The 12,486-nt window shown below is 61.9% G+C and overlaps 1 protein-coding gene across 2 annotated transcripts; it reads left to right on the top strand.

Annotated features, from left to right (window-relative positions):
* Nucleotides 1-1,230: 1,230 nt before the first annotated feature.
* On the top strand, nt 1,231-11,947 carry CFAP410 (cilia and flagella associated protein 410). Of its 2 annotated transcripts, none has more exons than XM_036851395.1 (7): nt 1,231-1,419; nt 2,877-2,895; nt 4,413-4,459; nt 7,082-7,311; nt 8,280-8,451; nt 9,287-9,377; nt 11,470-11,947. In XM_036851395.1, the coding sequence occupies exons 1-7, from the start codon at nt 1,343-1,345 to the stop codon at nt 11,599-11,601; spliced, it is 768 nt and encodes a 255-aa protein (XP_036707290.1). In that variant the 5' UTR covers nt 1,231-1,342; the 3' UTR covers nt 11,602-11,947. The 2 variants fall into 2 exon arrangements, with proteins under 2 accessions (XP_036707290.1, XP_036707289.1); XM_036851394.1 differs by having other exon boundaries at nt 9,284-9,377.
* The last annotated feature ends 539 nt before the right edge of the window (nt 11,948-12,486 follow it).

The raw sequence follows: 12,486 nt of genomic DNA, 5'->3' as shown, positions 1-12,486 counted from the left end.
GTGGCTGTGACACCATGGGAAAGCAACCTTTGACCCCTGTGAAAGAAAAAATTATTCTGACACGTGTTAGAAGAGTAAGGAAGACTTTATTCAAGATTATTGCAATTAGAGGAGAGAGATTGTGCTCAACTCCAAGTTCAACAAGGAAAAGGGGGATTTACAGCCAAGGAGCAGTGAGGGGCCAGTGGATGGAAAGTTACTAAGAGACTTCAAGGGCAGGGGATCTTGCAAACTACAGGCCAAGAAGATTAGCTACCACTTGTGAGGGAGGCATGAGGCGCTTAATCAGATAATGAGGGCGATCAGAGATCAAGGGTGGGGGTGACTTCGCAGGATCTTTGCTGAGATCGGGCTGGGCAGGCCAAAGACTGGACCAGGGCCTAATGGGAAAGAGGTCCCAGAGGAGGCTGAGTTTGGTCTTGTCAATTCTAACGGGTCTGAGATCCCGGGTACCTGTCTAAATGTACTTTGCAGCCCAAGTAACCTTTGATTTCTAAAATGTTTAAGTACTTGCGAGGTCTCTGTTAGGGCTGGCCCGTACCTTTGGCACCTGCCGCCTTTCCTTAAATGCTGAGAGGGAGAGGATCAACGCAGCCCTGGGACTGTCCTGGAGTTCTCCTCTCAACACTTTAAATCTTTCTAATTCAGGGCAGTTAGGAGACCATCACTTCTAATGCACGGGACTTGGGGCGGGGACTGGGGCCCGGGGCGGAGGCGGGGGCTGGGGCCAGGGGATGGGGTTCGGGATTTGGGACTCGGGGCGGGGACTGGGGCCCGGGGATGGGATTCGGGATTTGGGACTCGGGGCGGGGACTGGGGCCCGGGGATGGGATTCGGAATTTGGGACTCGGGGCGGGGACTGGGGCCCGGGGTTGGTGTCCAGGGTTCGGGGATCGGGGAGGGGGCTGGGGGCCGGGGGTTGGGATTCGGGACCCAACCGGGGTCCCGCGGCTGGCTGCAGTCTCCAACCCTGTCGCCTCAGAATCGCGTCAGAGTCGCGCCAGAATCGCGCCAGAGCCGCGCCAGAATTGCGTCAGAGCCGTGCCAGAATTGCGTCAGAGCCGGGCGTCCCCACAATGCGCATGAGCAGAACCGGGCGCGCGGCGCCGGGGGCAGAGCGGAGTGGGCGAGGCGGAGCCAATGCGCGGAGCAGAAGCCCAGGCGGCCCCACTGCGCTCGCGCCGGCCCGCCCCCTCGCTGCCGGCCAATGGGCTCTCAGCACCCGCCCCTGACGACGCGGGCCCCGCCCCTTGGAGAAACGCCGCGGCCTGGTGGATGGCCTCCGTGGAAGCTGGGGGTTTGAGAGCTGGGCCGGGGTGAGGGCTCCGGGCGGCCCACCGTCATGAAGCTGACGCGGAAGATGGTCCTGTCCCGGGCCAAGGCCTCAGAGCTGCACAGCGTGCGGAAGCTCAACTGCTGGTGAGGCCCAGAGGCCGGGGGCCGTCCCCGCGTGTCCTCCCCGCTGCCCGGCACCCCCTTCCCGGGACCCTCTCCCTGGGACAGGGCTGGGAAGAGCCGCCTAGGAATGGAGACCCCTGCCCAGCACCTCGGCCCTGGAGCGGGGACCCCAGCCCGCCCCCTCTGCTCTGGGGCGGGACCGAGAAGGGCCTGCGGAGGATGCAGAGGGGTTCGGGGTGGAGGGGGGCACCTCTGGCCTCACCTTCCTGGCCCCTGTCCAGGCTGGTCTGCCCGGTCCCAGGGGCTCACAGCCTCTGGGAGGTGATGCCATAAGCTCAGGGGGCCTTTGGGGAAAGGTCGTTTCAGAATTTTCACTCCTCCTGAGCAGTGGTATTTCACACACAGCTCCAAAGCTGCCCTCCTGCCCTCCTTGCTGGAAACAATTGGAATTACCTTGAAGACTGGCTCTTGGGCTTCTAGGTAGCTTTAGTGGGCAGACGTTTCCCTCTGTGGACAGGTCTCATTTCTGACATTGCCAGCAGTCCCTGGGAGCCAGGCCTGCTGATAAGGTGGGAGATCAAGGTGATTGACACCCTTGCTAGGGGAAAGAAAGGAAACTGAGACTCTAGAGTGATGCTTCAGTAAACATTTTTGTAATTGAGCCCTGGGGGGTGCGGAGAGGGGTTGTCCCCAGGGGACTCACTGTCCGGGAGGTGACAGGAAGAGATACAGGTGCAGGTTCAAAGGCAGGGCGGCCAGGCCTAGCTGAGCCGAGGAAGGACCAGAAGTACTTCTGAAACTCCGGAAAGGTCCGCACACGTTCACTGGGGGTTCAGAGCACGGCTCCACGCGCCCTGTACACTGGACAGTTCAGGTGGCGCTCAGCCAGAAGTAGACCGTCCTCCCACTGGTGTCGGGCAGATTGACCGCAGTGAGCTCTGCCTGTTCATTAAAAGCCTTTCTCTTTGCGCTGCACTTCTGGTATTTTGGCCACAGCATCCCTGTCATTGTTTTCAATAATGCGTGCCTTTGTTCTGCATGGGGCGGTCATTCTTCCCCTAAGCGGGGAGGCATAACAGCCCTATTCCAGGCTTTCTGAAGTGTGTTTCATAAGTCGCATGTTTAGCCTTTGAACTTGGCCCTTACAAAGACACCCTTGTTTATGCACATTAGTGAGGGAATCATCCCTCAGTGCAACAGCCTTGAGAATGAGTAAATCTTTGTGTCCTTCAAATGGGGCAACCTCTGCCGTGCCTTAGTCTGCGAAGGAGCCCGCCAGTATCAAATAGTTTTGTCCAAAATCAACCAGGAAACGATTTTTGGCACCTTTGTCAGTTATCTGGGAAAGCTGTCTTTTACTTTGTCGTTAAAATCACAGACTCTTAAAGTTTGTAGACGTTTGTCATTAATTTTTGTTTTTAATGTTTTAAATTCAACTTTAACAAAATAAAAGCGCGTATGTCTTTTTCTCTCCCCAGGGGCAGCCGCCTCACTGATGTAAGTATCATGCTGATCATCTCCAGACAATCCCTGGTCCCCAAGAGGCTGGTTAAATTGACAGACCTCTCCCATTCGATCCAGGCGGCCGACCAGTCCTTTGTTCCTTGAGCAGTTTTTGTAAGGCGGGACCACTCATGAAAGAAAAGTTCTGTAGCACCCAAGTGCACTGTGACGTTCCTGCACACATTCTCCTGCAGGTGAAAGGCAGGCCTCTCAGAGGAGCGGGCAGGTCCACGGCACAGACCTGCTCCCACCCGGGGAAGAGCCCCAGTGGCTTGGGTGACTTTAAGAAGCAGTGCGCTCAGCTGGAGGTTTCTTTGTATGGGTTCCTGGACTTCACGTCCCCGAGGAGTTTCTTCACTTCAGCTCCTCCCCTTGGTCAGATCCAGCTTCACCCCGACTCCCATGGCAGGAAGAGATGGGGCCTGGGTGGGGGCGGAGCACGGAACTGGGCCGCTGGGCTGAGCTGTAAGTCCATGAATAGATTTCTACCCCCGCCCGCCTGTTTCTGGGATGAATGTCTCCAGCTCGTACAGAGTGTGAGTGCTAGTCAGCGGGTTCTTATTGACTTCTCTTTTGTACCTTGAACCATACCTTTTCTGAGAAACAAAGTTGGAAATGCTGTCAGGGCTGTCCAGAAGAGCCGGTTCCGCCTCATTCTGTAGCTGAAGTGCTGCCTATTCAGCAGCAAAAACAAACGAAGCAAAACACCACTGTAACAGAAAACAGATCCACCGCAAATGTGAAGCATTCGGACCAGGCAGTGCACTTGTTGATGTCAGGACCCCATCTGGCGCCATGCGTGGTGTCTGGCAGGCACACAGATATTTGGGGCTTCACCGTTCATCAGCCTTACAGGTCAGGGAGCCTGCATGGACCATCCTGAGCCCCGCTGCTCTCTTCCGCTGAGTCAGTGTTAAGATGGTCTGAGATCCAGTTTCAAGCCTGTCTCCCTATTGGCACAGCTCTGTTGGCCAGAAGCGGCTTCTGTCCTTTCCCTGGATGTCAGGGGCAGCAAGAAGACAGGCTCAGGCCGGCACCCTCTTGCAGGATGAAGGAATGAATGAAGGAGTGGGCCCAGGACCGGTCTCCCACCCGGGGCCCAGCTCGGGCCCGTGTGCCTTGGCTTCCCTGGCTGTAAGACCCGTCAGACGGGGGTGAAGGCAGCAGTGGCCCCTCTGTCCATTCAGCTCCCCTTACCAATGTCCTTCGAGGGCATGTAAAATTAGGAACGCTCCGTCTCGAGGGCTGGCAGCATTTGGTAGTAATGATGCTGTTTAAAGTTGTGGAGAGGGTGCCCGTTTCTCCATCAGGTAGAGGGGACATCTGGGCTGCAGAGGGGAGCGGGATGCAGAGCGCTGCGTGCTCCTGGGGCGAGGGAAGCTCCTCTGCTTAGGCCCTTGGCGTGGGGTAGACTGCGGCTCCATCTTGGTTCTCTTGGCTGCTGGAGAGGGGTGACGTCACAGGGCCAGCGCCCAGCGACTTTTGCAAAATCACACTCTTTTCCTTCCTAGATCTCCATCTGCCGGGAAATGCCCAGCCTGGAAGTGATCACCCTCAGGTACTAAATGCCGGCCCGCCCCACTCTTAAGTCACCGGGGCTGGAGGAGGAGGAGAGTGTTCAGGTCCCTCCTGCAGGCCCTTAGATAACCTGAAAATTCCCAACGAGGTCTGGGAGGGCCGCTGCTGCAGGCCAGGCCCAGGCAGCACGAGGGCCTGGCAGCTCCGCCCCCTTCCTGGAGGGCACCCGGGCCTCCCCCTGAGCTCGCCTGCCCGTCCGGGGGTCAGTGGGTGCCGCCCTCCTAACGGTGAGCAGCTGCCCCAGCGTGACCACGTCTGCCCCAGCGCGCCAGCCTTTTCCGCCCTCCTGGTTCTGTCACTGCCTGGAGCTCTGCCAGCTTCCCTGCATCACACGATCTGTCCTTGGTAATAGTTGACCTCTTCCAGAGCCATTAGCGGTTTAACAAAGGAAGCCTCGAAAGAACCAAATACTGCCTTTGGGGCTTCAGGCGCCTGGGGAGTTTGCAGGGTCAGGGGGAGGGAGGAACGCCCTCCAGCCCTGAGCTCTGTCCTGTCCACTCTGGGCCCAGGAGGGAGCTGACCCTGCCAGATGCCCAGATGCCAGGGTGGGTGCTTTCTGCAGGTCCCCACACCTGAAACCTCAGGGAGATTTAAGCCCTGTAAGGAAGGCAGACTCCCTGTTTGGCAGCTCAGAAGGTCGCAGGGCTCGCGCTGTGTGTGGGGTCGTAGGCCCTTGGTCCCGTGCAGATCCCGTGACTTACCTTCCTCATCACACAGCCGGCCATCCTGTTTGTCCCTCCCTAGCCCTCTGCTCGGCCTCCTTTGCGCTTTCCAGGGTCACCTGGTGGGTGCCGTGCCGCCCACCTTGTGCTCACGCACCCCCAGCCCCGACCCGACAGGCTCAGGCCGGCACCCTCTTGTGGGATGAAGGAATGAATGAAGGAGTGGGCCCAGGACCCGTCTCCCACCCGGGGCCCAGCTCGGGCCTGTGTGCCTTGGCTTCCCTGGCTGTAAGACCCGTCAGACGGGGGTGAAGGCAGCAGTGGCCCCGGGGTGGGGTGGGGTGGAGGCGAGGAGAGCAGGTGCAGTGGGGAGCTCGGAGCGCCAGCATGTGCAGGCGCCAGCCGTCCACTGTCACTTACCTGGTACGATTATCAGTGAAGCTGGGATTTGAGCCCACGCCCCAGAAGGCCTTACCTGACAAACAAATGTATACACTTTCATTACCCAAAGACAGCAGGAAACTTGCAGCGGGCTGTGGACTTAACCCTGTCGCTGCCGAGCGCTGTCTGAGGAACCTGGGGCAAGTTGCTGGGCCTCCGAGCCGAAGGCCCCCTCGTCGTGCAGCAGGGGTTCTCACCACCGCAGCCGGGGGAGGACAGTGCCCAGGGCTGTCGCCTGGCTGGCTGGCCGCTTGAACTGGTGGGGACTGCTGCTTGGATGCGGGTTGGCCATCCTGTGAGATGACGTCGTTTGGCTTTGGTCTCAGTGCCCGTGGGCAGGAAGGCTTAGTCCATTCTGGCCGCTCTAGTGGGATTTTACAGACATTCATTCCTCGCAGTTCTGAGGCCACAAGCCTGAGATCAGGGTCTAGTGAGGGGCTGCCTCTTGGCTCACAGACGGCATCTTCGCCCTGTGTCCTCACCTGGCAGAAGGGCGGAGAGCTCTGTGGGGTCCCTTTTATAAGGGCGCTGACCCCGCTCATGGGGGCCCCACCTCCTAACACCACTGCACTGGGGGTCAGGATCTCAGCATCTGAATCTGGGGGACACATTCGGTCTGTAGCAACGGCAGCGTTAGCCCAGTGGGCGAGGAGGGGACTCCGGGCCCTGCAGGTTGAAGTTCTCGCTTCACCCCATCGCCTGCGCAGCTTCCCTGATGGTGAGGATCCCAAAGCCTGGGTTTGCTGGTGGTGAGATGGCGTCAGCCTCGTCCCGGCTGCCGGGCGAGGTGGTGCCGAGCACTCCAGCAGCCACGTTGACAAGCGAGTGTCGGGTGTGGCAGCAGCGGCCCTAAGGCAGGAGTTGGGACAGCCTGCCCGGCACAAATGCAGCGGCCAGCAAAGGGTGGTCTAGACCGGTCTGGCACGTCGGGCAGGGTCCCCTGCGGCCTGGGGCTCAGGGCATGAGGGTGCTTGGCCGCCCCCCTCGAGCTGAGCCAGCTGGTCCGACTGGGTGTGCAGGGGGTGATCCCGTTCCGTCAGCTCAGACCTGTAGGTTTCTGCCTGGTGCCTGGCTGATGTCCTGTCTCTGGTTCACTCATAATTTAAACCCGAAGCTGTTTCTCTTGTGAACCTGGGGTTTGGAAGTTCAGTGCTCGGTTCTCGGTCACATGGGTTTTCCTGGCCGCTGCCAGCTTTGGGCTTGGTGTGTCCCCGGGAGGCCGCAGTCTCCTGTCCTATAAGGGGGCTGAGACCTCCTACCCCCAAGGTTGACTCCTCGCGGCCTCAACAGAGCGGGGGCTGCCGCTCCCACCTTCAGCTGGAGGAGCTTCCCCCGCCCCCAGGGCTTTCTCCTGGGCCTGGGCCCTCCCTTGCACTTGACTAGCCATGCCGGGTCTGACCTACTTCTAAGGCGAGGGCAGGTGGGCACTGGCCCAGCAGCGCTCTCGTCTCCGTGGGGCGGGGGTGCCCCGGCGGGCACTGACGGCCGTCTCCCCGCAGCGTCAACAGCATCTCCACCCTGGAGCCCGTGAGCCGCTGCCGGCAGCTGAGCGAGCTCTACCTGCGCAAGAACTGCATCCCCAGTCTGGCGGAGCTCTTCTACCTGAAGGGCCTCCCGTGCCTGCGCGTGCTGTGGCTGGCGGAGAACCCCTGCTGCGGCGCCTGCCCTCACCTCTACCGCATGACCGTCCTGCGCAACCTGCCTCACCTGCAGAAGCTGGACAACCAGGGTAGGTGCCCGCGGGCCGGGTCGCACGCGAGCAGGCTCCACCCCTGCCGTCTCGCAGGGCCCGGGGAGGCCGGCCTCCTCGGGGAGCCCCAGGTTGTGCCGTCTGCCACCCGGCGTGGCCCCTCGCGGAGTGCAGGATCTCAGCTGAACCCGCACAGTTGTTTCTCTGTCCCGCCATCGAAGCGCTGAGTTGCTGCTTCTCCTTTTTATCCTGCTAAGTACCCTCTGCTCCAAATGCTCGTCCACCTGCCCCGGGAGCACGTGACGGTCTGGGTGGCCGGGCAGCATCGCTGCTGGTCGACAGGGTCCCAAGGTGGTGATGCCAGCAGGTGAGGGCGCTGCATCGCTCCTTGACCCCCCCCACCCCGGGTTGCCTTGCTGTTGGAGGGGTGGGGTGGGGGGATGGGGGGCGCCTTCCTGCGGTTTCAACCCGCGTCTCCTCCATCACCCACGAGGCGATGTGTGTGGGCCCTTCCTGCTCACACCTCTGGGGTTCCAGCTCGTTTCCAGGGCCATGCCTTTTTCCTGTGAATCCCCTGGCGTTCTCTGTGCTGGTTCCTGACCCTTATGTGCACGATTATTTTCTCCTAGGTGAATGATTTTAATATAAATAAACTTCACATAAACTGTCATGTGTGAGTGAAATAGAAGAAATATAGTGTAGTCTGTTCCTTTTAAAACCCTGTCTTAGTTTAGGGTTTTTTATGAGTATCTACCTGCTTTTGGCAAATGCTGACATTCAGATTCACAAGCAGTCATTGGCCATCTGTCGTGTCTCCAGCACCTCCAGGGCGGGATGCAATGGTGGGGGACCCAGCCCTGCTCCCGGGGGCTGGCCGTCGGGGTGGACAGACAGCCGCCTCAACTCCGAAGCAGACCGTGCTGAGCGCCGAGGGGCCGGCCGGGCCACGGCTCAGGGGGCTCGCTCGCGGTGAGGCCGCTGATGTCTTGCCCCTCCCCCCCCCCAAGCTGTGACGGAGGAGGAGGTGTCCCGAGCACTGGTGGAGGGAGAGGAGGTCACGGCCCCCAGCAGAGAGGACTCAGGCAGTGGCCCGCCTGAGCTGTCCTACATCCCGAGCACCGTGGATGCCGCCACCGAGATGCCACGGGACCCGCTGAGCCTCGGCGAGGAGGAGACCAGGTGTGGCCCGCGGGCCTGCCCGGTCCTCCCGCGCGCGGCTGTGCCTCTGGGGCTGGAGGGGGCGTGCGGGTGGTTGTTTCTGGGCTGGCTCTCAGGGGCCCTCAGCCTGGGGTCAGCCACGTGGCCAAGAGAAGGCCCAGGGCAGGGAGCTCGTGCGCGTGTGGGACCAGCCCTCCGCAGGGAGTGGTGGACTCGGGGCGGTGGGCTAGTGGGCGTGCAGGGCCCCCTGCGCAGGAGGGAAGCCTCGTGGCCATGGCCGTGGCCGACCGAGCCTCTGTGCAGCCTCAGGAGCCCCGGGGACGGCAGGGCAGGTGGGCTGAGGGAGGGCCCTCCCTGACCCACAGGGCACCTCAATTGAATGATTGTCACAGACGTTTGTGGGCAGAAACTGGACTTGGGGAACGTGGTGGAGACCACTGTTCACAGCAGGGCCCCAGGCCGGGCGCCCGCTTGCAGATGAGGCCCGTGCGCCTTGCTGCCCCGCGGCGGGAGAGGGAGGGCACGTGGCTTTTGCTCTTTGTCCGGGGCTCGTGCATCATCTGTGCTCGTGCCCCACCCCCCGGCCCTGGGGGGAGCTCCAGGAGCAGGGAGGTGACCCCAGGGGTCAGAGAAGTAGAGCTGCCCCGCCCCCCGGCCACTGCTCCTGTCCCCCCAGAAGCAGGGTCCTGCAGTGGGGCTCTCCCTGTGGATGGGGTGGGGTCCGCTTTTAGGAGCCTCTTCCTCGCTGTGCCCCAAGGCGCTGGGCCCACAGATGCTGTGTGAACAGTGCGGGCGGGGCTCCGTGCCCCCCGGGCCTCACGCGCGCTGTCCTCCCCCCACCCGCCCCCGCCAGCAGCATCCAGGGGCAGCTCGGCCTGAAGCGCCCTTCCCGGGACCAGTTTCCTTCCTTCCCGCAGAGGGCGGCCACAAGCAGTCGCAAGAACAGGGTGAGTGTGACAGAAGCTGCTCTGGCCGGAAGTGGCCCCAGAATGTGGAGACTGGGGGCCGGGGGTCGGGGGCCGGGGCCTGGAGACACCACAGGAACGCGCAAAACCAGGCCCTAGAGGGTGGGAAGCCGACCGTCTGGGTCCAGTGTCTGTGTCTACATCTAAGCTGGTTGGACGTGGCAGACGGAGGAGGGGTGCCTGAGTGCGCAGCGGGGGCCCCCCCGCACCCGGGGCTGTGCCGAGGGCGGTCTGGGGGCGGGAAGGTTGCTGCCTGGGGAGAGGCCTCCCGCCTGCGGTCAGAGGCAGGGACCCTCCTGGCCAGGGCGGCGGCGGTGTCCCTGTGCAGTGACCAGGCGGCAGGCCCCACGGCTCTGCAGGCACCCCTGTAAGGATCACGGCTTGTTGGCTGAACGATAAGTAGGTCATATGGGCAGTTGAGTGACATCGGCAAAGACCCGGGTCCCTCCAAGTCCTCTCGTGTCACTCTGGCTTGTGCTTGGGCTCGTCCCGCGCTCACAGGGATGCCCTGCTCCAGGCTCGCGGCCGGCAGAAGGGTGGGGCCGTTTCTTGCCGTGTGTCCTCTTACCAGTGCAACATCTTCCCCACGTGCCCTTGCCCCCCAGCAGGCTCGGTGTCAGTTCCCTGAGCCGGTCATTGGCAGGGGAATGGGTCACCAGTCAGCTCAGCCCAGAGGGGGCCTCGCCACCGGCTCACGTGGGAAGGGGAGCTGTCTGAGCAGAACCAGGGTCTGTGGGGAGGCCCAGCACCTGCTCCAGCCCCTGGCTCGGCCTGACCAGAGCTGTCAGGTGTTGTGACCTCCCTGCGGCATCATGAAGGGGGGCACCACAGTCCGAGCGAGGCTGCCCGAAGCCACGGGCTGGGCCTTGCTCATTCATGTGTGACCACTTGAAATGCGTGCAAAGCTCACGGGAGGTACAGAAGTGGATGGGCTGAGGCCCCGTCCTTGGAAGTGCCAGCCCCCAGGGCTGTGGACAGATGTGACCGCAGGCTGAAGGCCAATCTTGGCAGCAGTCACTTGGCCTGTGGCTGGTCTCCCCCGCCCTGCCCCACCCCGGCAGGTCACTGTCCCCTCGTGACAACACTCTCAGTGAGGTGGCCGCGTGGGGCAGCTCAGGGTCCCTGCACACACTTCCCACATGTTTTGGGAGGAGCCCGAGGTATGTACCGTCCCCAGTGGCAGGTCTGCCCAGCAGGTGGGCTAAGGCCTGAAGCTCCCCCCACCCTCACTCCCACCCCAGGGCCTCTGCAGTGCAGAGTGGACCAGAGAGTGAAGACACTGGTTCAACTCCGCGCCTGCCATAAATGCAGACGAAAGACCATCAAACCTGCTCAAACAGGACACCTGCTCTGAAAGCAGAGAACAGCAGGGCCCTGGCTCTGCCACCGAGGGTCCCGGCCAGGCTGGGTGTCCCTGTGGGTATCGAGCCCCCCGCAAGCCTCCGAGTGCAAGGTGCCGGTGGCCAGGAAGACCTGGGGACACGGGGGAGGGCTGGTGAGATTTGAGGGGAGCAGGAGTCTTAGGGCGTTGCAGAGCCAGGGCTCAGCACCCCGAGCGTGAGCCTCTGAGCGACGTCCTCACGTGTCCACACGGGCCGCTTGCTCCGGCTTGCGGCTCTGCCTCAGGTCATCCCACAAGAGGGATCGGCTCAAGTAGCCGCCTTGTGCAAAATCCTTCCAGAATTTTCCTAGTAGAAATGGCAATGTTTCCCTGCTCAAATGCAGATGGAAACCAGGTGTAGCTATGTGGCCACGGGTGCATCACACACTAAGCACGTGTGCATTTGAGTGCGTGTTGCTGAGAGCCTGCTTCTGGCCCCTGCTGCATTGCCGCCCAGCCTCTCTGGGCCTCAGGGCTGTGAACAGGAGGTAAGTCAGTTCGTAGGAAGTCCCTGCCGGAGGTGAGTGCCACGCCCGTGCCACGACTGTGGCTTCCGTCTGCCGGAGTCTCCATCTGTTGCCTGCAAGGCCGCCCTCCTGCAGGCCGTGCTCCCGCGATGTGCGCGTGTGTCGTGGTGTGGGCGGCCTGGCCTCGCAGGCGTGATGCTCACGCGGTGACTCTCTGTGCCCCCAGAACAACATCCTGACCGCCGTCCTCCTGCTGCTGCGGGAACTAGACAGTGAGGGTCTGGAGGCCGTCCACCAGCGCGTGGTCAGCCGGCTCCAGGCCCTGCAGAAGCAGGAGCTGCAGGGGGCCATGGAGTGACTGTCAGCGGGGACCCTGAGCTGAAGCCCGGCGTCTTCCCGAACACCTGGGAGAGCGGGGGGGGGGGGGGGCACAGCTGCGGCCTCTGCTCGACCCCAGGCTGAGCCTCGGCACACAGGGCTGCGGCCTCAGGAAGCCTCGCCCACCCAGGAAAGCCGAGCTTTCGCTGTGGATGGGCACCACGCCAGGGCAGGAGGGGCTGGCTGGGCAGACCTGCCCCTGTGCCCTCTGCCGTGAGGGGCCGTAGCCAGATGCCCTCCTATATGGCAGGGCCACCTCGACTTGCCTCTTCTTGAAGGTGGGCTTTGCAGCCGTCCTCCCTAATAAATATTTTTCCAAAGTCTGATCTGGAAGCAGATGTTTCCTGAATGACAGGCACGGCCTTGACATTCTTGTTAAAGGTAAGGGCAGTCGCTCGCGCAAGTTTTCTCAGCCAGTTGTCTGACTCCGTCATGGGATGGATTTCTGTCGACCGTAGGAGACTTCCAGAACGGTGGCAGCCTTAGGGATGGGCTGCCCGCCCCCTCCAGGGACGTTTTGTCTGCAGGGCACTGGTGTCCCTTCTTGAGAGCCCCGCACGACACAGAGGGTCTGTGCTGCCCGAGTGAGGAGACCTGGACAGCAGGCCTGCCGCTTCTGTCTGGGGACCTGACGCAGCTGCATGGGAAGGGACAGCCTTCTGGAAACCGCGTCTTATGTTCTCCTCCTTTGAGAAGAGTCGCAGGCCTTGCTGCGGTGACCAGGATGCGGGCGGGTGCCTCCACAGCCCTGGGGTCCTTCCTGGTGCCCCCAGTGCAAGGGGAGGAGGGTGCCCTCCGAGCCGTTAGGGGAGGTCCCTTCTTGCTGGCCTTGGAATGACCGGGACTGGTGTCCTGTCGGGGCAGG

This window comes from Balaenoptera musculus, chromosome 4, assembly GCF_009873245.2.
Source record: "Balaenoptera musculus isolate JJ_BM4_2016_0621 chromosome 4, mBalMus1.pri.v3, whole genome shotgun sequence".
NCBI classification, from domain to species: Eukaryota; Metazoa; Chordata; class Mammalia; order Artiodactyla; family Balaenopteridae; genus Balaenoptera; species Balaenoptera musculus.
Note: the sequence above shows the minus strand (reverse complement) of the source record. Positions and strands in the feature narration are given on the sequence as shown.